Source organism: Notothenia rossii, assembly GCF_949606895.1.
Source record: "Notothenia rossii genome assembly, chromosome: 6".
Taxonomy (NCBI): Eukaryota; Metazoa; Chordata; class Actinopteri; order Perciformes; family Nototheniidae; genus Notothenia; species Notothenia rossii.
The window spans coordinates 13,663,526-13,690,056 of NC_136909.1; the positions used below are offsets into that span (position 1 = coordinate 13,663,526).

The window sequence follows — 26,531 nt, forward strand, 5'->3', positions numbered from 1 at the left end:
TAAATGTAAACAGTGCTATTGCTTCTGTTGTGTAACAATTTTAATTTACAGAACATTGTCAAATTGCATTACATTTAGTGCAAATAATAACACTTCTGATGTACAACTTAGAAATATACAAAGTGTGTAGATTACAGACAAAATATCAAAATTAAAAACGCTAAACGCATTCTTCGGCTGACATTGCTCGTGGATCTAGCTCTTGTAATCATCAGCAAAACAATAATCCAGATCCTTCCTTAATTCTGACCCCTTAGACCGAAAATCTGATTTCTTTGTGATTGCAAAACTCCCAACTTTCGATTTCATCAAATACAATCTAAAGTAAATTTAAATCTTGAGGTAAGATGATGTGAAATGCTGACCCTCCCCCCCACCCACCCCGCTTCATTTCAGTGTTGATAAATGCACATCTGGTGGCTGTACAGTAAATATAACCTGGATTTCCATCTTGGTGTCCAAGGCATTCTGGGGGTAGTTTATCAGTCAAAGGGCAAGAGGCCACTGTAGTGTAGTGTGGCGTGTGAAATGTAATGTGAGAGTATCACTAAGAGTCTGGGGTGTAGATGATAGGTTACTCAACATATTACAAAGTTACCTAATCTTGCTCAATAGCAGCGGGACTCATTTAAAAACCTGACACTCATGAATGATTTTTCATGAGATCAGGGGTTTATAAAACGTATCCACTCATCTCTCAATAAAAGAGAGGGAACTTTACACGAGACACTTTGGCTGGCCTTTTGCAAAACAACTGTCAAAACCTGTGTTATGTGGGGCTTAAAGACAAATACACACTGACAGTAGGCCGCAAATAAGCATCTATAGACCACAGTCAACTACACTTATATCCAATTATTGATTATCACTTCAACCGTCTCAAAGATATTGTCCAACATGACTTCATCTGCTGCTCCAGGTGTCCTTGGCCCATGAATGTAATCAAATTCAAGCATTTAACAGTCAATTCACATTTCTCACATTGGTAAACTAACTGAAAACATATTTTCTCTGTACAATACATTGTGTCCCTGGTGCTTTCTGACAGCTAGTTTCATTACAATCTAGAAATATAAAGATTTCAAAGCTTTCGGCTCTGCCCCCCCCCCCGCCCCAAACCGCGAAGAGAGTCATCACCAGACGCACAGGAGAAGGCAGGAGGAGGAGACGCTGCACCACACCTCATCAACGCTTTCTTGTCAAAATCGACTCTCCTCTCTCATGGAGTTACTTTAGCAGCAGCAACACAAGTAGCTGTAATACCAGTGATTAAAGCAAACCCAAACAGAAGTCAAGAAATAGGTAATCATAAGAAATGTACAAAACAATTTACAAAATAAAGCAAATCATTGGTAACAACAATTCAAAAACCGCTTAGGCAATTCTTGAAGTGACATACAAGTGTACCCATGACCAACAACATGGTTGCCGGGACGACAACTACTGATGGGTTAAAGGCGTAAAACCAGTCTCTTCTACAAGCACGAGTCCAGCAGGACGTCCTGGGTGATAAAGGGTCCTGCGAGTAGTAGTTTAACACATTCTTATTGATAAGACAATGGGTCATGTAGTCTTTGAGCGTCGGTTCAACACTGAACAATGTAGTCTTTCCACTGGGCGAACGTGGCCCTCCGCAAGCCTGAAACAAAAAGATTAAAAAAAATCTATATCCAAGAAAAGCTGAACTATTTTGTATTTCTTTTTAAGGCAAGTTTATTTATACAGCACCTTTCGACACAAGGCAATTCAAAGTGCTTTACAAAAATGAAAGACATTAAGAAACATATTATAAAATGGCATTTAAAAAACACGAATTTAAAAGCAAAGATAATAAAAACATTAAAGTTACAGTGCAGTGTGAGATACACACATCTGAAATGTTTAGGTCTGCATTGCTAACTTTTTTAGCAGAACTAGTTTTCTATGACCTCACTTTCCTTTAGTTATTTCAAGTGTTTCATGCTAAACGAACCCCCCTTACATTTAAACACAGATAAAGCACCATGTCTTGAGTGTAATGAGTGTTCGACTGCCCCTGGTTACCTCGTTCAGAAGAGGATGGGCTTCCCAGCCGTTTTCTCCTGGACGTAGGAGGTGAAGCGTTTGAGGAACTTGGGATACTCTCTCTTGGCCACGGCTCTGAGGACGGAGGCCGGCGCCCAGCCTCCTGGGTTTACTGCAGACACACAGAGGAAATCATCAGGAAACTGAGTGTGCTTACTGAGAATAACACCATTCATCTAACTTAAACCCACAGTGAGCGCAAACTGTACACAAACAGGTCTAGGCTGCCCTCTAGTGGCATTGTCTTATTAAACTCCCCTGACCTGTCCCGCTTCACAAACAATACACTGGCTCTGGATACTTTCTCCAGCGCAGCTTCATGTCACGATAGACCCGCCTACAGGAAGTAATGGGAAGTAAAAGTCTGGAATAATACTTGAAAGACGGAAGCACGCACACTCTCGGTCCAGCTAACTGTACAAAGAGCAGCAGACACACCGGCTCATGTGAGGTTGTTCTGAATCTTTTGAGGAAAGGCTGTCAAACACAAACTAATAGCAACTCAGTAACATCATACTGCATCATCAATAATAATAATAATAATTAGGAATGAACATAAAACAAAAATAGTAGGAAGCAAGCTACAGGCACTTGTTTTCTTTGAGGCACTTCTGTGACTGGCAGCTACTTCTCAGTAGTCAACAAAACAAACGTCCCCCCAGATAACCTCTCACGTGCTCACTCGAGCTGAATTTATTTAGGCTGATGGGATATTTGAGCTCCTACTGGCCTGATGCTATTATTCACTCAAATGGTTTGTACCGGCTTGCCAGTGAATTAGCATGAATAATGTCAGATAGTCTCTGACATTATTCATGCTTTCCTCCATCTCTCTTTTGTAGTTTAGATAACTTGTGGGGTTTTAGTTGCATCACATTTCAATCTTAAAGCCCAATTTATAAATAATAAAGTTGCCTCAGGGGTTTTTTCTAATCTATACGACATCCAACATCTGTCCTTTGGCCTTTGCAGTGAAAAAGTAAAGACTCCCACAAATTAAACGAATCAAACAGGCAGACGTGCAATAGATGTTGTGTGTACAGTTTAAACTACATAATACAGTAACATCAATCTTCACCCAAGAAATGTCATTTTGACCCGAATGTATTAGGGGTCAGGCCTCAGCTAAAACTCTTCCTTCTGGTACTCACAGTAGTTTGTAGTTAATCTTGAGGCGCTTGTAGGTACATTATTAGATTGATGCTGATGGAGGTGCTTTGTTCTGTAGGCTGCAGATCTATAAACACAGATCTATACCTTAATGGGCTGGAGAGAGACACTCACCATTGGCAACGTAGGTGATCTTACAAAGGATGTTGTCTCTGCTGATCTCTTTATCCCCCTCTGGTGGGCTGACCAGCGTTTGGCAGATCATAGCAACATTGATTTTGGCACGAACGCACCGGTTTGTGGGCTGGAAGTAAAACAAAAATGTAAAATGAAAACAAACTCCAAGCTGCCACAAGTCTCACTCTAGTTATCTGACACAGAGGGCCTGGGGGTTAAAGGTTATTGTGATGATATGCTTAAATGAACCAAATGTATAATTATCACAGCACTTTGAACCCTGACACATCGCCCTCGCTCTACTGCATGATATTGACAGGTGTCGATGAGGTAATCTTACCTGGGCATCGTTGTGGTCCACAGAGAAGTTGCACACCAGCCACGTGTCGGGGTCGTTCTCATTGGTCGACAGGATCTTCCTGATGGCTGACAGATAGAGCACGTCTCTCTGAGAGGCCGGCCACACTCTCTGAAACACAACAGAGGCGTTCAGAAACCACCAGGAATGTACCTTGTGCGTCTGGTAAACAATGACGGCGTTATCAGAGAGCGTTTCCACAACGTTGAAGTTTTCAATAGTGGCTGAAGGAAGCAGAGATCAGTCAGTTGTTGAGTTTCAAACAGAGAAAGTCAAACGGTGTTGATATGACGGTGACTTCTGAGTGAACTTACTCTCCCAGTCCATTCGGACCGCCGTGTCCCAGAAGTAGTGGCAGACCTCGTGTCCCGTCACGCCCTTCACTGAATGCGTGGCTTTGAGAGGATCCAGCACGATACCGTTCTCCTCCACTTCCCTCCTGTACACCTGTGACAGAAAACAATACAATTATTACATTAATTAAAACAAATCAATTCATCGATGACCCTTTTATGCAACCTCACTGTTTTACCATTGAGGGATAACTGAATTTATATATTTTTTGTTCTTGTAGTGATTTAAAGTGGACCCATCATGCTATATTTGAATAATATAGTGTAGGACCATACCTATATAAGGCATATTTATACTTTTTATTTGTCAAAATACCAAACAGATCATGCATTTTAGCCATTCCTCATTTCGCTCAATTTAACACTGTCTTTGCATGGGCTGATTCTGTGAGAACAGCACCATCTACAGGCCTGGCATATGTACTACAGCGTCTCCAGCGCTTTCCAACGGCAATGTCCGTGGCTGTCTCCTCCTGATTGGTGGAGTTGGCCCAGTAGCCGTAGCGCCACTTCTGTGACGTCAGAGAAGTGTTCAAATCTGGATCAGTCTGTATCAGATCCGTTGCAGCCCCTTTTTAAGAGATTTGGGTATGGAGGAAAATAGAGAGGGTTGTGTTTTCTGACACTTGGTGAGTTCCCTGGAACACCGGGGACACATGTTCATGTATAAAAGACGTACAAAAGTGCATTTTGCATGATAGGTCACCTTTAAAGAAACACATTTTGACATAAAGTGTGACGCTAGAGCTAATATAACAACACTGAGAAATATTAGAAAGAAATACCGCTTTGTGAATTGTTTCATGGCTCCTACAGTACTTAGTTCTTATTGCATGGATTTATTGGATTATCCGTTGTGGCATGTATATTTTTATTTTAGAGCTCATTCTGAGATTTATATTTGTGCCTCTACTCTGACATGTTTACATGCTTTAACGTTCACAAAGCTCTTTGTTTTCCTCCTACTGCCTGTAAATATGCAACACACTAAAGGAAAGGAAAACCCCCAAAAAGGCCAATCTGGGCTCATTTAAATATTTTAATAGGTCTTCTTCCTCTCCTAGCTTATACGGGTGTTCTCGGTGCTTCCCCTTGCAACCGCAGAGCCTCGTCTGAAAAGTGAATAGCGAGAAATGAAAGGGAAATGATTGATGGGCAGCTTCGGTGCTCTCCACTCACCTTCATCTCTCCTTCTTCTATTACCAGCTGCCAGTTGGCATCTCCACCCATATCCTGAAGAGAGTAGGTCATGTGATTCTGCACATTCTCTTCCACCTAAGAGACAGAAACAGGCATTGATTAAAGGATTATGTGAGTAAGTGTTGTATCTTTCTTTAACTGCCTGTTTGAGGACATGCTGTGAATACATTGCATTAGGGATGCTCTGATCAAGTTGATTCTATTCTACACGAATGATTTATAGGTTTGAGCAATGAACACTCACAGCGACTGTGCTGGTATTTGATCACAGAGGTTTTTATAACATCACAGCAGTGTTTCCCACAGAATTTGATTGTATTTGTGGGGGCACCGTACCGCAACCGCCCCCCCCACGTTGTTGTTGCTCTGTGTTTCGTTGTTAATGAGTGAAACACACGGGAGTTGAGGATCTGTGGGGTTTATTCTCCCAAAAATATAATTTACAATTTAGGCATTTAGCAGACGCCTTATTCCAAAGCGACTTACAATGACCAATTACAGGGACATTCTCCCTGGAGTAACCGAGGGATAAGTGCCTTGCTCAAGGGCACATTAGTAGTGGTGTTCCAGGCAGGATTTGAACTCGCAACCTTCCGATCATCAGCCCACCTCACTATCCATTAGACCATCAAAAAAAAAAAAGAATAAAAAAAAAAAAGAATAATTATAATATATATATATTTTTTATGAGATCCATTTGTGACGGATGATATTTATTTGTGGCGGCCCACCACAAATAAATCAATGTATGGGAAACACTGCACAGTATTGTCAACTAGTATTTTCCCATTTCGAATCTTAGGAATAACCTTAGCAAATAGATTAACCACCGAGCTGTAAGCGAATAAATATACACCACTTGATCCTGCTAGGGGGTTTTATTAAAGGATTAATGCGTGCTCATGCTGTGAAGGACAGAGCGATGTGAGAGAGGAGGAGGCAGGAATGAAGAGTGTGAATAGATTCCAGTCATGCAGCGTTAAAATAACAGTTTTTCTTATCAACCTGTCAGTCACTCCAGGGACTTTGTCTGGTCAGGCTTCGTGTTTTACGTAATACATGCGTTAGGGCTGCGCGATATTGGAAAAAACTCATATTGCGATATTTTTTTCCCCTGCGATATGAAAAAATACAGGAATTGAAGAAAAGACGGTTTCTTTTGTCTGTAAACCATCCTTTCTTGAACTTTAAATGCTATACAATTGGTATTTCTTTAACTATATTTAACCAAAAAATAAATTAAAATGTGAATAACGTGCATGCGCATAACGCGATTATCGTCATGACACGATATATCGTGCAGCCCTAACATGCGTCACACGATGGATACAAGTTTGAATGTAAAAACCTCCTATAACAAGCAACTTAAAGCACAGGATACGTTAGTTAAATACTGGAGTGACTGGTTAGTAGGCATTCTCATGCTATCTGTTCAAGCTCTGGCAGCAGATAGGGGTGCTCTCTGTTGACCAAATACAGTACCTGAGCGCTGAATCTGTGAATGTCATCGGAGGCACTGACTAGCTCAACGGAGGAGAGGGAAGAGGAGTGGCTATGGGGCTGTCCAGCAGAGAGGGAAATGGAAACAGAAAAGAATAAGAAACAAAAAAGAAAGCGGCGCCAGTGCAGAGAACAAAATCACAACCTGGTCAAGAAGCTCTTCATATGAACAGCTTATGATTAGCAGCTCCAATGATTACAATAAGCACAAACTGATTCTCAGTGAGGATCGATTACGATGAAGCATGGACTCATTATGAGAAGCTCAGAGTTTTAAAGAGCAACTTGCAGGTTAGAGACACCAGTGAATAAATGTGTAGGAAAATGATGAATACACTAGATTTTCAAAAAGATATACAGACATATACACTACAGTGACATCTGGCGTCGTTTTAGTAAGACATTTTCACTTCCGCATAAAAAAGCCTCCGCACTTGACCTCCCGCGTGTGACGTAACACGGGGGAAACAAGGGGGAGAGCGGCCGGTGTAACGTATGAATAAACATGGATCACAATGCTAGTTTTGACACAGAAGAGGTTGAAAATATATATTCGAATGCATATGATTATAATTATGAGCCTGCTATGCGTCCAAGAGACCAGGAGCAGCCATCGGAGAGAAATTGAGCTGTGGTGTGAGGAGAACCAGTGGAGAACAGAGCAGCTGTCTTGGTGAGTGACCGGCGTTAGCATGTTAGCTAACGTCAGTCACATCACAACATTGTAAAGTTAGCTATCATATATCAGGCTATAACTAAAGTAGTATTGATAATATAGTAACGTTACTGGCAGGACTGTTGACACTGATCCATAACAGAAACTAATGCGCAAGTATCAGCCGTATCTCGCGTTACCTAATGCAACTCCACACTACGTCTTACGGTGCAGTGTACCGGAGGGGAGAGAGAGCTGCGAAGGGGGGGAGAGAGATGTAATACGGTTTCTTGATAAAGCTGTGGAGACGGAGTATGTGCTGCAGGGAGGTGGATGCACAACGCACCCAGGAACGAACGCTAGCTCCAGTCCTTTTCCTGTGAGGGAAACTGTGGACCTGCACAAACTCCAGCTCACCATGATTACAAATGGTGAAATGCAATGTAAAATTACCGAAAAAGTACCAGCTCACTAAATCACAACCGCTCAAACCAACTACAAACTACTACCGCGGATTGGGCAGAGAACGAGTCCGAGAAAGTTAACTCCCCCATGTGACGTAATATGACGCGTTTGACGTATGACGCTAAAAAAAAAGCAGTTTTTAGTAGCAGAGCTCAAAACGGCTCCTTTCCCTCTGACTTCCTGCCCTTATGTCTTGTAAAACATATCAAATCCTGCATTAACATTTTTAATTGTAATTTTCAGCCAAGGTTAAGCATAAATGTAGTTAAAAAAAAAAACCTGCAAGTTGCTCTTTAAAGACTTCAGAGTGATGAGACCTGCATCAGGTAGCCCAAGCAGAACGGAAACAAGACGTCCAATGATAAGACAAATAAGAAATGTGATGAGCACCTTGATGGCGTATCGGTGTGTACCGATGGTGGAGTAGGCGTCACCCGGAGGAACGGGGCTTAGTCGAGGTATCCTGACCTTCTCCGAGTGGCACTGAGGGACAAAGAGAGAGACGATTAGGAAGATACAACAGAACAAGGCAACCCGCCCTCTCAGCAGCTGTGTGTCATTTGTCATGGTTTAAATGTGTTGATAGGGAAGAGAGGAACAGGACAGGACATTGAGTTTAGCTTCATCACACCTGCTCCTCTATCTTGTCCTGTCTGTCCAGAGCAGCTTCCACCGCATCGAAGAACTCTTCCTCATTGATCAGGCTGTTGGGCCCCTCCTGTGGAAAGCAAACGATGTCAGCAACAGAGCAGGAAGATAAAAGTGCACACGTGATGTCGCTTATCAGCCGTTTCTAATTCATTTATGGTTTCTTATTTCATCTTGCCTCGTAGTCGGGTCCTCCGTAGTGGGACTTTTTCTTCAGCTCATTCACCGCAGACTTGTAGGCATCTTCTACCCTCTTCCTCTTCTCCAGCTCCTGAACACACAGAGAATGTTGTTATTGCAACTATATTAAACAATAAACCACAGCGTGTGAAATAGAAAGTGTTCATTTAAACAAACTGTGCTGCATTGAAATGGAGATCCGTTTAACCTTTGACAACAATCTACAGGAATTCATGTCGCAGAGTCAGATAACATGTTCACTCTGTGACAAAGCCTCTTTGATCAGATCACAGGAGATAAAGGGTAACCAATGGGGTAGAGAGGGCAGCATGTCGCCAACGATTGGTCGAACCCACTACGTGCATCATTCAGCTGCGTGCGCTGGAAACAGGTTTTACTTAATGTGTCATTACCTGCCAGAGTCTCACACAATCAACCAAGTGAAGTCAAAAGAACAGCTTTAAAATCAAGAACTAGAGATATCATATTACTATTAACACCTTCTAATACTTTAAAGCACTGAAACATTACAAACCAGAGTATGAATTTGGTTTCTCTGCCAGTGGAAATGATTCAAAACAAGCGTATTTAATTTCATGTGTAACTGAAACCATTGAGGAAACCAGACATAATGCAAAAAGAGAAAGATAGCTCATCGTGGCTTAACATAGCAAAAGCAATAGCGGATATTAAACTAAACACGGTAAGCAGAAGGGTGTGGACGTATACCACATAAAGAACAAGAGGCGAACCTGTTGTCAGCTGTGTCACCACCAGACTGACGGAAAGACCTACTTTAAAGAAAAGGCTGCAGGTCTGTAGAGGTATCCATCTCTGTGTCTGGTACTTCAGCTGCTCTGCCCTCTTTTGTAGCGAAGGTTTCCACAAACTGACCCATGAAGTCTTGGCAGTCATTTTTTTCTTTTTTTTAAATCCCCTCTTGGTGTGAGTCTTGTTTCTTCGAGAGCGTGTTCTGAACTGTTTCTATTTCCCTACTGCGGTGGCTCAGCGTCACACACATAACCAAACACAGATAAGATTGAGGTAGTTTCACCCGAGCAGTCAAACCAACTGAAAGCACTTCCCGGCTTTTGTAGGTTTTAGGGTTGGGCAAAACGCATTTACACACTGGAAGAAAAAAAACTGGTTTGACAACATAAGCTGAGCCGAGAAGGATGTGAGCATGAGGAGTGCCTCTAAAGACACAGAGCGCTCTCTAGATAAAGCTGAAGAGATGGAAACAAAAGGCACAACTCCAAATAACAATAGAGTTAAAGCTCAGTGTGAGAACAGGTGTATCCATGCTTCTGGTGGGCTATTTTGAAACTGGTCTAACGTCACCTAAATGATGTCAGATATACCGGAAGTTGTTTTTCAGTAACAACCTGTACAGAAGCTTTATAAAAAAAAAATTGGTGATCTAGACGGTAGAATTTGACGACACTTTGCCAAACCTTTTTTAAACACTAATTAAGCAAATATTTATTTCACACCACCTTGCTTTACAATTGCAAACTTGGCAGCTGAACTGGGAGCTGTATTGCACAATTTCTTGCTAAATTACCACCCTCTAGAGCAGCTTAACATGTTCCACAATTCGCCTCATCATCAAACCACAACTTCATCATCTAAAAGGGCAACAGTACTAAACCCTTGGTCATAATAACCAACTCCCTAAAGATGATGGAAGGCAGCGATTAGTAGGGATCGTTAAGGTTTTAACGGTACTACTACTTTTATCGATACCGCTTATCGGTCCGGTCTTTTAACGGTACTCTTATCGGTTCTTTTGGAGAGAAAAAAATAAGGTAAACTTACTAAACAAATTGTGAACAAAACTAACATTGCTTTTTATTGAAATTAAATAAATAATATTTCACATCAAAAGAAACAACAATGTTTTAACAAATCGTATTAAATAATCTGATGACAGAATGGCTTAAACTTTAACAAAATAAATAACTGTTACCTCTAATCGTTAACCCATGTTTGTATAATTGAGTTAACTCCGTGTGTTGCTGCTAGCATACATAACACCTGACGTGGAAACGTTACTCGTGGATGGGGGGGGCTACAGAGCTACTAGAAAGACGGTCGAACCCGGTGCATTCCTCCGTCTGGATGTGGTGCACTTTAGCTAAATGTTAGACAAATTGCTCGTGTTACCGCCCTTACATGCTAACCTCTTATTGCACTTTAGGCAACGAGCATCAAGACGGGTAAAGTTTAACCACACCTTGGAGCGCGTTCTCTCGGCCATCTCCTCCATGTGTGTGTTGCCGCATGTAGCAGCTGTGTGTGTAAACTGCCCCGCCCCCTCCCAAGCAGGCGGGGGAGAGAGAGAGATCTCTCGTCTGGATTGGAAAGATCGAAAATACTAAAAATAATCATAGACACATTTTGTATATATATTTTTTACATGTCTAAAGTGCCGATAAAAAGACCGATAACGTCGGAGCTTAACGGTACCACGGTCTTTAATAATTCAGCCCCGGGGCCCGTTTAATACCGGGGCTCGGTACCCATCCCTAGTGATTAGCTTTCTTTAAACCTCCCTCACAGCACAGACTGCTGACACGCCCACTCAGGAAACATGACACGACATTTAGCACACTGAGTGATCTTAATCTGTGTGTGTGTGTGTGTGTGTGTGTGTGTGTGTGTGTGTGTGTGTGTGTGTGTGTGTGTGTGTGTGTGTGTGTGTGTGTGTGTGTGTGTGTGTGTGTGTGTAGTGCGAGGCCGTACCCTGTCCACTCTCTTCTGCCAGCTGTCCTCTCTCTTCATCATCAGCTCGATGCAGTGGGACAGAGTGGAGAGGATGCCTGCCGTGGTGGCCTTGAAGGTGATGGCCTCCCCCTTGAAGTCTATTCCATTCATACCTTTGGGACTGGCAGGTGGAAACACTGGCACGGAGAGAAACCAATAAATAACCGAGCGTGACAGCTTCCTCGTGACTTGATGTGACACACAGACTTGTCTAGCATTTCACAATCAAATGATTTCGTTTTTTATAAATATATATTTTTTTCCAGAGATTATGAAATAAAAGAGTTAACTCCAGTTCAACTCACATTTCTCTTTGCTGCCATTGTTGTTGTGATTACATTCACCGTCAGTTCTTGTAGTGTTGGGAAAGTCCTCTTCATCTTCTTCTTCTTCTTCTTCTTCTACAGGTAAGAGAGAAACAGCCATCTTAGATACATCTATCTGTCCAGTTAAGCACATTTTAAGATGGCAGAAATACCTCAACCTGGCCATATTCAACAGGCGTCTTTACTTCTCCACAGTTGCTAATTGCTTTCTTAAAAGGTCCCATGTCGTGGCCATTTCTACTGATCATAATTCCATTGTTGAGGTATACTAAAACACATTTATATTGTGCAAGTTTCTCAAACAGCATCTCTGTATAGTGTGTGTATTCACTCTGTCCTAAACGGCTTGTTGGAAAAACCTTCACAAGGGGACGGGTAATAACCGGAAAAGCATGACATGGGACCTTTAATTGGTCAATTGTTGAAGACAAAACGGTTAATTTCAAGCAAAAGCATCTTTCAGATTGAAATACATATTTGTTCAACTGAGTGGTTTCAATATGAAAGCGATTTTGAAGTATACAGAAAGCCTTTGCCTCAGCGATTAAACAACCCACAAAGTGCCCTTAAAGTGGATATCGATTTTTGTTTCCGTACCAAGCACTCTCCTTTAACTCTCAAACTGCATGAAGCCTGCAAAGCTACATCTATAAAGTCTTTCCTTGAATAGTAGACATCAACACTGATTCCTCTTTGTCCACACTGCTCTAAATATGTATAATATATCTTAACCTACTTATAACTCATTTAAAACCTATTTTTAAATCCATATCTCAAACTATACAGGCTTTATGCCACAGGTTACCTCTATCTCTCTGAAATTCATCTTTGGAGACAACGTCAGCACAGGAGTCAAAGTATTTCTGCAGCGTGTCCACTTGTCTGCACAGAATGTCCCGGAAGGTTTCCATTTCAGCGAGCTTCTCACGCAACCTGTGCCCCTTCTGAGCGGAGAGAGACAGAAATAAGAAGTGTGAGCTGTCAGGGGAAAGATTCATTTCCGTTCTATTGTTTAAACACAAGGCGAGGTCAACATAACAAAGTTTTCCAAATTCTTTCAGATCTAGCCTTTAGCTGGTAGTTTCGGAACAGGACTTTGAATATGTGGCCAAAGTTAAAATCTCTATTGATGGAACTAGTTCAGAGGGACTCAAAACATTTACTGTAGCATCTACAGTCTGGTGATCATTGTCACACCTTAAGCAAATATTTATATTTGAGAAAAGTTGTTTGTTTTGGCATGATGGCATATTCTTATTTGAATATCATTTAAACTTGTACCAGTGTTTTTGTAAGCGTTTGTATATTGGACTATGTTATGGTTATATTTGATTCTCTGTGGGAGTTTGTCCTTGACCGATGAGAGGGTCTGAAGGACAGAGGGTGTTGTATTCTCTACAAACTGTTAAGGTCCCTAAGACAAATAGATGTATTGATTGATAGTGCAGCATTCAGTATGCTTGCCCAAAAGAGTGTAACTACTTAATACCAGTAAGATGCTTGAAGTGTCGTTCAAAACAAGTTTTTGTTTTAAAGTGTACTCAAATGAAGTTTTATAGCATATGGCATACTTTTCAATCATCAGGTTGGTAGGGTTGTGTCGCTGTGACTTACTTTCAATGAATGTTCTTTTTAAAGCTGCCCGAGTACATCGGGTCTTCACAAAATGTTTGGTATTTCATGGAACTTGATTCAGGACTAAGATATGCTCGCAGACTAAGTGGCCTAGAAACCTGGTGCATTGGATAAACAGCCACTACAGTGGTGCTCTTACCTTGAAGGAGGATGTGGACGTGGCGGACAGGGCACTGGCTGCTGAGGTGAGAGACAACATGGACCCATGACGCCTGAGACTGCTTTCTGAACCGTAACCCGACTCGGCCTGGATTGAGGGGGAAAACAGACAGAATGAGGGAGGGAGAGAGAAGGATGTGGATAATAAGAATAGAGGAAAACAAACGGGAACAAAGGATCAGTATGAGCACAAGACATATTTAACAACCTGCAATATAGAAGGAACGTTAAAGACAGACATAGAGGGGGAGATCAATTCTAGCCGTCTGCAGCAGCAGTGAGGAATGCTGACCCAGATCAGAGCAGGGCCTCCACCAACACACACCTACACACACCTACACACACCAACACACACCTACACACACCTACACACACCAACACACACCTACACACACCTACACACACCAACACACACCAACACACACCTACACACACCTACACACACCTACACACACCTACACACACCAACACACACCTACACACACCAACACACACCTACACACATCAACACACACCTACACACACCAACACAGACCTACACACACCAACACACACCAACACAGACCTACACACACCAACACACACCAACACACACCTACACACACCAACACACATCAACACAGACCTACACACACCTACACACACCTACACACACCTACACACACCAACACAGACCTACACACACCAACACACACCAACACAGACCTACACACACCAACACACACCAACACACACCTACACACACCAACACACATCAACACAGACCTACACACACCTACACACACCTACACACACCTACACACACCTACACACACCTACACACACCTACACACACCTACACACACCTACACACACCTACACACACCAACACACACCTACACACATCAACACAGACCTACACACACCAACACACATCAACACAGACCTACACACACCTACACACACCTACACACACCTACACACACCTACACACACCTACACACACCAACACACATCAACACACACCAACACACACCTACACACACCAACACACACCTACAGACACCTACACACACCTACACACACCTACACACACCTACACACACCTACACACACCTACACACACCCCGTCTGCTGACAAATGCCCAGTTGCATCAAGACAGCCAGTATAGCTGATACTAAGTGGTTAAGAAACACTGAGTGGACAGATCTAGCATTGATTGAAGGAAGTAAGGTTGTTTCTATCAGCACACACATTGTACTGTCTCACATAGCGTTATTATACAGATCCACATTATGGCCTGGTTTTAGAGAGGGAGGGAGGGAGGGAGGGAGGGAGGGAGGGAGTGGCAGTGATTTCATCTGTTCCATTAAACAGAAAACTTATGACGGGGCGATGCCTGGGACTGCCAACTCAGCAGCTTTTTAGAATACACAGAGCATGTGCATGCACACCCAGCCAACCCAACCAAAGCCAATATATTCTTGTGTCTCCATCATGCATCTGTTAGCAGTTATCTACTCATTTAGAGAGGGAGACAGCAAATGAATCACCCAACATCATGATCCTAAAGTTAAATTCACACATTTCTTCCAACCAGTAGACACAGTAATGTGAAGAATATTAAGGCTAAGGTCGGAAATGGTTCTACGTATAAATCAGGATACTAACATCAGTGTTAGTATGCATCGATTCAATTAAATATCGACCGCCACAAATAGATTTGTTGTTGTTATAAATTGTACATTATATTTTTGGGAGAATAAACCCCACAGATCCTCAACTCCGGTGTGTCTCATTCATTTACAACGCAACGCAGAGCAACAAGAACGTTGTCTGCTACAGTAGCCATGAACTCGCATGTATTTTGTTATTTATGGGGGGGGTGGATCCGTGGGAAACCCGAATAGGTTAAGGGGCCTTTGGCTTTTCTTGGGGGCGGGGGGGGGGGGGGGGGGGGGGGGGGGGGCGGTGGGAAACACTGAACATGCTTGGGGCATGTTTTAAATGTATGTTTGTTGAGGTTTAGTCATGGCCTCAAGGGACTGTAAACCCACCCTGTTCACTAAGTGGCATGCTGAGGGAGAACAGTGAGGGGGGGTCAGGTGACAGACGTGAGAGAAAGCAAACACACATTCCTCTCCTCAAGGGGCTTACAACACTGACAACAGGGTGACAGACAAATAGATTTGACCCTAAATAATGTTGAATAGAGAGTGATCTGAGATGTAAAGTGCTCAACATCAGACCAACAAAATAAAGTGTCACTATTTGCTGTTTCTTACAATCCCAATGCGGCTGTTAAATTAAGAGTAAAGTGATACATTTAGGCATTTACCTAGTTGAAACTGACCGCATCAAATAATGTAGGATAGGAAGCAAAATATTACACAGGTGGTTCATAAAGAGAGTTTAAAACATACCATGAATTCATACAAATACGCTGCATTCGATAATATAACAAGAAAGCTCAAGCCATAAAAAATACCTGACAATGTCTAAAAGTAATTAAACATTGCAACATTCAAAAAGATAGAATAAGGGACATTATGATACAAAAGGAAGAAGAGCTGCTCAACCAGATAACGTGTTATTGTCTAAAGACTGTCTATAAAATGCGCATACACTATTTCTAACGTGCTGAAAGTTTAAGTCAAAGTGTTAAACTGTCAGATCTCCAACAACATGTTGCTCTGGCTTGGGCTGGCTTGTCACATTGCTAAAAAAGGTGATTCTTTTTTAACATTTGAAACAGAAGTCAAAGATTATTGACACTGACTTTTTGTCTTCCAAGCGCATAACATCACCTGGCTTAAGCAAATACTGAACTGTTGATACCTGCAGTGCAATATGGATTTCATTTCGTAATGCAATTGCACAATGATTCCTTAGCTAAACTATACCATCCTCATTGGTACATAACCATGCTGCAACATGTCAAGTACTTAAAGAAAGACAACCTACATTTCAACAGCCGAGAATCACAGTTGGGCGGTTACACGGGTAAAGTAACATTTGACAGAAAGTTCAAACGAGCGAAACTTTGTCTAACAGCACTGTCCTTCAGTTTTTAAATCCAACACATTTACATAATGCATGGGTTACTGAAATATAACAACAGCATATCCTGGTTTGGGCGTGTACCAAGAGCTAAAGCAATAGACTGATGAAACATCCTACACAAGGTTGTGGTAACACATCCAAACAAAACTACTTGGTAAGGTTTAGGCGGTAATTTGACTTGGATACGTTTAGTTAAATATAAATGGTTTGGCTTTGAATAAGTACAATTATATTATTAAAGTTACAGACTTCAATTAAAACAAGGGAACTTTGACTTTTGGTTCCACACAGGACATAAACAGCGACCTCCTGGGTGAAAGTATTTTGGCTTTATTTGAACCATCCATCTAACCCAGGCGTAGGCAATGATTTTAATCTTATGGGATAGGTGAAAACCAAATGTAGTGGGGGGGGAAATAAGTCTTCCTCTAAACATAACATACAGTAAAGTAGAGTTTTGTTGGATGAGAATGCAATTTAAGATATCCAGCATTAACATGAAGAATAACGTGTGATAACACCAGAGAGTGACATCTCTCAGCACCTGCCCTAGAAATCAACACCCACTCAACACAACACATGAGATGGCATCCTCCGCCCACAGCTTTGTGATGCTAATGAGAGGAGAGTACAGTAAGTGACCATAGCAACCACTGGGCACTTCTTCACATCTGAACACATTGCTGTTTGATAGATCACCTGTCGGAAAAATGCTAACACACACAGCCATGCAAGACAAAATAGTGATCGATTGATTTCAATGACTCATGAAGTTCAATTCTCACGCTAGCCCATTAAAGCTACTTTTGTAAAAAATCAGCATGCATGCAAATAATAAGTTGTACGGAGGAATACACGGATCGTTCATGTTTACCATTCATATCACAACACTTGCATACTACTAAAAGACTTCAGTGATAAGAAATAGCAGCATGCCAACATGCTGTAAGCCCACCATTCGGCCATTGAAACAGCCAAGGCAGAGCAGGACACTGCTGCAGTCCCCACGGTGTGCAGACCCCCACATGGCTCAGACGCTCCCTCAACACTCCCACAATTCAGAGGCTTAAATCCAGTATTCCCCTGCCTCTGGACACACCTCACTGAGGAACAGAAAGGAAGAGGAGGAAGAGGAGGAGGAGAGGAAAAGCCACAGCTAATAGCTCATCAAGTAAAAGAAGAAAGCAGCTACAAGAGAGGGAAAGGAGGAAGAGGAAAAGTCATCTTCTCCATAGCAGTCGAGGGAGTGGCAGACACTCGCTGCTCCGTGAAGCAGAGGAGACGGGAAGAGGACGAGTCTTGAGATTCCCCCGCAGAGTGAAGCAGGTCTGCTCTCAGGCACACACACATGGACCCAAAGGCGTACATGCACTCCACTCCTGCTGCCAAACTAAATCAACGGACCACACACCCGGACATGTGAAATCTTTTTATGTTGTCCATCTTTTTGTCTGGCATCCATCTCTGAGCTAGCAAGCATGACTGTGTGTTTGCATGTAAGAGATGGAGTGAGAGAGGGAGAGAAATGAACAGTGAGAGAGAGGAAGAGAGAGAGAGAGGGAAAGAGAGAGAGAGAGAGAGAGAGAGACATATTTATCTGCTTAATTTCAATCCACCTGACCCCCCCTTTATCTTTTCTCTTTTTCTACTAACTAATATTCCATTGTAAAGCTTGATCTGGGTCAATAGTGTTCAGACTGTGCCAACATGAAGAAGTGGTGGAAACACTATGTATAAATGCCTCCCGTATCACCCCTCTGAATCCGGCAGAATGGAACAGTCTTCTCGGTATGATCGAGTGTTTTATATGTCCCTCTTGATTTTAGTTGCTGTGAGAACAGGCGATAACAAAAATGAATTATTCATCAAGAGCTGCACTTAAGTCCCTACGCTTAGCACAACTTTTCCACCATCACCAACACAAACACACCCACGCATTAAAACACAAATGGACTTGAACAAAAACAGTTTTTCCCCTTGTACGATAACAGCTTAATTGTGCCTTTGCGAAATGGCTTGTATGAGGTATTAAAAAGCTGTAATCATGTTACAACAGTTTGACTCATATTCAAACACAATTATTGTAAGATATTCACATAATTGGTAGATACAAAAGTAACCCTCAATAACTAGCTTTAGAAAGTGTTATAAAATATGTATTTGAAGTCACTTCCCAGAGCTCCACGACAGTATGCTGACATTAAGGTGAATGCTAGAGGCAGATATAGATTAGATTAAAAGGAAGAAGTAGGGCTGCTGGGAATGCACCATTAATTAATCGTATTTTAATCGCAATTACGATTATTGTTTGTAACGATTACGAAAACAACGTAATCGAAAGAAAACGATTATTTTTTTATTATTATTACTTTTTTTTTTTTTTTATAATTGTTTTTTTAATTGTTTTTTCAGTTGAATTATACTTAATGTTCAGGGTAATCCACTGTTAAAAACATACTTTTCATAAAAATTCTCCAATAAATGGATGTTTTCAAAGTAAATGGATAATCGTTTTTAATAATCGTGATATCAATTATTGACCCAAATAATCGAGATTATGATTTTTGCCATAATCGAGCAGCCCTAGGAAAAAAAGGGATTACAATTGAAAATATAATATTATGTAACAGATGTGACAGATTGGGCTCAGTGTGTGTTTGTATGTGTTCTACTTTTACAGTATTTGTGATAATTTAATTATTGTCAGTTCTATGAAAATGAAAACTACAAATATAATGTCATTTTCCGAACAAGATGTGATTATGTCGCAGTAAAAGAGGCTATTCTACGGTAGGCGGAATGATTTCATGCCACAAATAAAACCAGAATGCAATGGGTGCAGGTCCCTCTCTCTCCAGCTGGGAGCAGTCACACTCACCTATAATAATGCTGCAGGTAGTGCTGCATTAAGGTCACTGAGGTTAATGTAGGTCACAACCCGAATACTCTCACACTGTCACTAATGGACCAGAGACCTGCAGTTACTCACACTCTATTGCCAACACCCAATCACACTTAAAACATCCACAGCTCCTTTTTAGTGGAGAAGCTGGCCTGATGAGTGATTCTTTTTCCATGGGTGCTACATTTACACTAGTACCTCAACTTTAGTTCTTTAATGCTGCCAACACAAGCAAGAACAACAACATGATTATAAATAATAAATAAATTATAAATGTGTCTCCTATTCACATAAATGTTTTACAAAAAGACATGTCCGAGTAAAAACACAGTAATATTAATCGAGTGTAAGTACCAGAGGTTGAGGGTGGGGGGGGGGGGGGGGGGGGGGGAGTAAAAACTTGCAGACATTTTAATGATTTATAAATAAGCAATGACTGCATGTATTATGTGCTCAACGCACTTTGTTTACGGTAACTTGATGTCTTTGCTGAGTGAGCAGCTGCCTGGTATCTGATAACAGGGGAGACCCCCACCTCAACACCTCAACACCTCACTACAGATTCCTCACATTCCCAGGGTGAAGGGCTGTTTTGTGTGTGTGTGTTTGTGGGGGTGTGTGTGTGTCCGAATCCCTGTCCTGCCACACCCAGGTCTCCAAACAAAATAGATAACTCCCCCGTCAGTTCTGAATAACAACCCGACCCAGAGTTGAACCTAAATACCGGAAAAAAGTAGATAACGCGGCAAGCAATATTTCCGGTGGGTTAATAAGGCAAACTAAATGATACCGTTTTTATTGTAGCCTGAGGAACTGACAACGTTTTGCATATAAACATTTTAGGACTGTCAGTCGATTAAAAATAGTTAATCGCAAATTAATCGCACATTTTTTATCTGTTCTAAATGTACCTTAGAGGAATATTTTTCAAGTTTGTAATACTCTTATCAACATACGAGTGGACAAATGTGCTTTATGCAAATGTTTGTTCATTATCATTTGAACAATGACAAATGATAATGACAAATGATTCTCCTTGATATTTTCAATACAACAACCTGGAACCTCTCTCTCTTTCTCTTACACTCTCTCCCAACCCTGTGTACTTATTTGCACTGAGCCAGTTGCTCAAACAGACAAGCCTGTTACAGTTGTCGGCGAAATGCCGCTCCTCTGTCTTCATAACAGTCAAAGCATGAGACTGAAGTTCCCACTGTGGGTCAAAATAATGCGCTGCTATGTGCAGTCAACACGTTGGATGCGATCCGAGTTATCTCTCCCAGCCCCTCGTCCTCCACAATGTTAATTGTCCTGCAAGCTGTACCCACCGCCACCCATTTAGCTATCGCTGTGCGCTTGGCTTGCTGTTTAAAACACCTTTTTTTGTATCTATATCCGTATCCAAATACATATGCGTTAATCGCACGTTAAAATAATTAGTGGCGTTAAAAAAAAAAATGGCGTTAACTTGACAGCCCTAAAACATTTGTTTTGTTTGTTGAAGCAAAGTGGACATTTGTTTAAATCCCTACAACACAACAGGGACTGGATTCAGGTAGCTGCATCTGTAGCATTAATCTATCATGCATCTCAAAGCAAACTCCCTTAACAACTCTATCACAAGACGGACTGAGTGACAGACCAACCAGGGTGTGAAGACGAGCCAGAGATACGCTCAGGAAACTCTGTGGAGAAAGAGGAACCTGCTCCACTCACCTTGTGCAGCTCTATGGACTCGATCCACTGCAGTCTGTGCTCGGGGTCCTCAGCCCGGAGGTACCACACACTGTCGTTCACGCTCATGTCAAAACGACACTCGTCAAACTCATGAGGCTGCAAAGAGAGAGGAGAGTAGTTAAATAGTTATTATTAAATCATCACATCAATGCACATCATGCAAACAATATCTTTTAATATTGTCTACACAGCTCTCCACTTTGAATGAAGTATTTGTCATATTTTACTGTACTCACTTTCTCACATATTTATATTTTGTGTAAACATTTTCTTCATTTGTTTCAATAGTGTTATAATGATCCTGTTTTTACTTCGATTCTTCTTTCTGTGTCTTTGTATGCACCATTTATTCCAAAGCTAATTCCTCGTATGTGTAAACCTACCTGGCAATACAACCGAGTCTGATTAGGCAGAGCACATGTGTCATGTGACCAACACCAGATACCTGTGTTTGAATAAAAACTCAAAGTATCTACTTCCTGTAATCAGAGCAGAAATCCCACTTTGTGTGTCTGCGTACGACACTGACTGAGTGCGAAGAGACATTCTGGACACACATGGATTCCATCACAGAAAGCCCCTGCCTCACAATAAACAGGCATTTTAATGAGAAACTGATGTCTCATGTCGGCAGACGCAACCCTGAACGACCGAAGCAGAGCAGAGCAGGAAAACAGATATTCTTTCAGCACGTCTTCCCCCTGAACCTGGGTCATCATAACTTTTCCATTCCACTATTAGGGCCAAATCTTTCAACTATTTCCCTCCCCCGTTCTACAATGCACCCCACCCTGCCTGAGGCACCCAAAACACGTGGACTAAAGAATTCCCGTTTCCTATGAGATTGGAATGTGACCGCTGCACTCAACTGAGGAGAGATCTGTTCTGCAAAGGTTCCTTTTGATAAATTAGACAAAGTTCACTTGAATCATTCCCTTTTTCCCCTCCTTGGTAGGAGCCTGAGCCAGGAGCTCTGTCAGCTGACAAGAACCTCACGTCGCGCAAAATGTAATTAGATTTGCTGAATGATGCTCATGTGCTGGTTTATTTGCTTCTACCGACAACAGCAACTCCAACTCTGACGGGGGCTTGGATAACTTTGTCTTTAACACTAATATTACATTTCACAAGTTGCGTGTCTGGGATGTTGACAGGGGTGTGTGGTTTTCTCTGACCTTTTGATGCTTTCTATTACTCTCACATTTAACCTAAAGGCTCAAATGTTCCCTCAGGGTGTAACGTCAAAAATCCATGTAGCTTTCTAAGTTTCTCTATAAGGATGGGCAAGCAATGGTAAGCCCAAGTGCATCCAGCCGGGATGCCATTACTGGTCAGAGAAATGCAGTTTATCTTACTGTGCTGTATCCGACACGGCCCATAAACCTCTGCTTTACAGCCCGGTTTATACCTCTCTCATTGCGCCTGGGACAATCTCTTTACCATTGCGTAGGCACTCCTGAATATCCTTGCTGCACTGGCTCTTTTCTGCATTGCATCTTCAGTGTTGGGAAAGAGAAGGTTATCAGTCGAACCCTTCTAACCTTTTCCCAGGAAAGAAACCTAAGCTTTTTCTCAAATGAACTGCATTTACACTAGTGTTTGTGCAAACACGTTTGAAATGTAATCCAAACAAAATGTAACACTATACATACAAATATATATGTTTGTTTATACAAGTTTGTCTGTACAAACATATATAACTGGAAGGAAAACACCAATGAACTGACAAGAGCTTGAACTGGTTTGAGCTTCTTGGCTGACAATAGGAATTTAGATTTGATTTTCCCTGTGACATTTCCAGCACATTTTGCTTCCCTGTGAAGACAATCTGGCGTGTCCCCACACACACACACACACACACACACACACACACACACACACACACACACACACACACACACACACACACACACACACACACACACACACACACACACACACACACACACACACACACACACACACACACACACACACACACACACACACACACACACACACACACACACACACACACACACACACACACACACACACACACACACACACACACACACACACACACACACACACACACACACACACAGCATGTAACATACTGATATTAGGCAAGAAAAGAGGCAGAGGGTTGTTCCTGCATTCCTGAGTCCTCATACCACCGTCTCCGTAGACAGCACAGGCTTTATACCGGAGGAAGGGAGAGGCAGTGAGAAGTGACTGTGTGGGTCATACTACTCCAAATAAGTGAGCATGTGTAATCAAACTGTGTAGACTCCTGGTTAGCCTACTATAACACAATTACAAAGCACACACATGCCTTGTTGAGCTCCATTCAGGTCTGCACAAACACAGGAATTGGTATTTTGCTCCCACTTACTGGAAAAGGAAACTTAACTGTAAACTTTCAAGTTGTAGTTTTAATCCTGTTTTGAGTCGTATAATCCTGTTTCAGAGAAAAACTATTTGTTTGGCCTCTGTACACGGTGGCGGTATGCTCAGAGAGCCCAGTGAATATTTAACCACGGTGTGGTATTTAAACTTATCTCACCAACACAGGGGCCTCATTGGGAGAATACAGGTCTGATCTGTGCAGTCGTCAAAGCTTACATTTTAACCCATAAAAAACATTAGTTTGTGCCAAAACTGCCATGGAGGAAGACGTATGAGTGTGTTCTGAAATGACTGTTTGAGCAGGAATGCATTTCTTGGATAAAATACAGGTCTCTACCCTATCTTTGTAATCTTAAAAACAGCCTCATTACTTGTTAATGTTTACCCTTTCTATCTTTCAGGAGCGTTGATTTAAGGAATTAAAGTTCAACTCTATCCATGCTAATGACAGGGAGCGTGAGGGTCAAACAATGAGACCTGCGGGAGAGGTAACCCTACTCCGAAAGCACTGGAGCAGAAAATCAGGCCTTTCATGGTTGCCCTGGTTATGAGCTCTTATTCCCTGGAAAGTCGGACAGGTGCTAAGATCATTCTGCTTTCTGTTGTTGCAGAGACAGCAGCAGTGTTGTTCCTTTCTCATATCGAGGTAAATACTTACGGCGATAAAAGCCTTGCTGAGGCACAGAGACCCCCTGCAGCCGTACTCCCGCTCGTCCTCTGACTTGTAGTAGCTCAGGGTGTTGTTCTTCAACACAACCCATCGGTCCTGCCATCCGTGTATGTAATTTGTCCACTGTAAACACACAAGAGGCACGACACAAACAGTTAGCTGAACCAACAGTCAACACATCCTCTATGCAGGATTCTAGAGACGGGAGAAGTACTCAGATCTTGTACTTGAGTAAAAGTAAAAGCACCAGAGTGTAGGAATACTCTGTTATAAATAAAAGTCCTGTATTCAAAATGTCAGTAAAAGTACAAAAGTATAAGCATCAAAACATACTTAAAGTACCAACGTTTTAAGTACTTATTATGCAGATTGCCCATTTCAGAATAATATATGATTTTTATTATAGTTATTGATGCATTAATGTGTTATCAAAGCGGGGGAAAGTGGAGCTAGTTTTAATGACTTTGTATATTTCAGGGTAGCTTGTGAATTTAACTCACAGTAATCAAATCATTAATCCAATTGTGCAAAGTAACCAAAGACACTAAATATATGTAGTGGAGTACACTTTTTACTTCTGAATTGTAGTGGGGTAGAAGTACAAAGTAGCAACACATTTGACTACTCAAGTAAAGTACAAGTCTCTCAAAATTGTATTTTAGTACAGTACTTGAGTAAATCTACTTAGTTACTTAACACCACTGCAGCTGAATTATACGATATAACATTTAAAGTGGTTCACCTTGCTTAAGACTCCTCCGACGTCCACATGCTGGGCGGCCTCCGGGTCCACATCCTCATCCGAACCGGACGATGAACTCTTTTCGGACATTTAAATCCAAATTTTAAGGAAATCTGATGTATATCGACAGAACCGCGTAGCTGCTGGATGAGATCAAACTCGCTGCAACCAAAAACCTGCTGACAGTTTCTCTAACGAAGTAGCCTTAATTAAGCATTAACCAAGTGTATTAAACATGATCTGAAAAGCGTCATGTATCTTTATCGGTTTACAGACTTAGACTCAGTTTAGTCTCCAGCTTCTCTGCAGGTGACAGCTGACTCTCAACTTCTCCGTTTTGCGGGCTTTGTTTTGAAACTGACGTGAAATACTAAACAGACTAGCTAGTTAGCGTTAGCTGTCAAACGACGTTAACTTAACTAGCCACTTGTGACTCGTTAGCTATTTTAGCTGCGGTGGGTAATCTGCTGCAAAGAGTGATCGATGAAGGAGGCCTTCGTGTTCACGCTGTGCCTTAAACTTCAGGCTACAAATGACGGTGTGTGTCGGTGCTGTAGTTCCGCAGTTTGGTTAGCAGTAGAGGAGGTTGTCTTCATTCAAGTCGGGGGGAGGAGCTGCAGCCACGCTTTACTGTGTACTGAAGAGAGCGGGGTGTTGAACACAATAGCATGATCACCGGAAGTCGCACACACTCCCCTTCAAGATAAAACTCTAACACGTTGCCAAGCCAAGTTTACTCATATTATAGCACCTTTTAACCAAGTGATGTAAAGTAACCAAGTAAGCACTAAGTCAAATGTTGAGGTCCTTGTACTTCACTTAACTAATGTTGTTACTGCTTTGTACTTCTACTCCACTACAATTCAGAGGTTAATCATTTACTTTGACTCCATTACATTCATTTAGTTACTTTGCAGATTTTGAATAATAGTGTGAACAATTACATCTGGAATAACGTTCACAAGCTACAATGCACTATACAAAGTTGTTAAACATATAATATATATTATTCTGAAATGGGCCAATCTGTATAATGACTACTTTAACTTTTTGTATTTTAAGTATATTTAGATGCCAATACTTTTGTACTTGTACTTGATTGAGTTGATTGCAGGACTTATACTTGTACACTCTGGTACTCCTACTTTTATATAAGTACAACATCTGAGTACTTCCCAACCTCTGCTTTTATCCCAAGGCCATTCAAAGTGTTTTACAAAAATAATATTAAACATTAATAATAATGTGTTAATATTAATAATAATAATAATAATAAGCTTTATCGGTACCACTTTACAATAAGACTACCCTTATAAAGGATTCATAATGGGTTTATAATTAGGTTATGAATTAGGTTGTAAACACTTTATTAATAATTAAGAACCATTTATAAACCAGTTCTAACATAGTTTTCATAAATCAACACAGGCTCACTATTTGGCAAGATGAC

The 26,531-nt window shown here is 41.5% G+C and overlaps 1 protein-coding gene across 4 annotated transcripts; it reads right to left on the minus strand.

Annotated features, from left to right (window-relative positions):
- Positions 1-22: 22 nt before the first annotated feature.
- On the minus strand, positions 23-25,763 carry LOC307045264 (ceramide transfer protein-like). 4 transcript variants are annotated; one of them, XM_079690800.1, is made up of 18 exons: positions 25,082-25,757; positions 24,328-24,462; positions 21,258-21,374; positions 13,577-13,684; positions 12,608-12,746; positions 11,782-11,877; positions 11,456-11,613; positions 8,709-8,801; positions 8,514-8,600; positions 8,273-8,365; positions 6,745-6,822; positions 5,242-5,337; positions 4,024-4,156; positions 3,863-3,933; positions 3,692-3,820; positions 3,349-3,478; positions 2,044-2,176; positions 23-1,639 (listed from the first exon to the last, which is right to left on the minus strand). In XM_079690800.1, the coding sequence occupies exons 1-17, from the start codon at positions 25,169-25,171 to the stop codon at positions 2,049-2,051; spliced, it is 1,881 nt and encodes a 626-aa protein (XP_079546926.1). In that variant the 5' UTR covers positions 25,172-25,757; the 3' UTR covers positions 23-1,639; positions 2,044-2,048. The 4 variants fall into 4 exon arrangements, with proteins under 4 accessions (XP_079546926.1, XP_079546924.1, XP_079546925.1 ...); XM_079690798.1 differs by having other exon boundaries at positions 3,692-3,933; positions 25,082-25,762; XM_079690799.1 differs by having other exon boundaries at positions 3,692-3,933; positions 11,782-11,874; positions 25,082-25,761.
- Between the last annotated feature and the right edge of the window lie 768 nt (positions 25,764-26,531).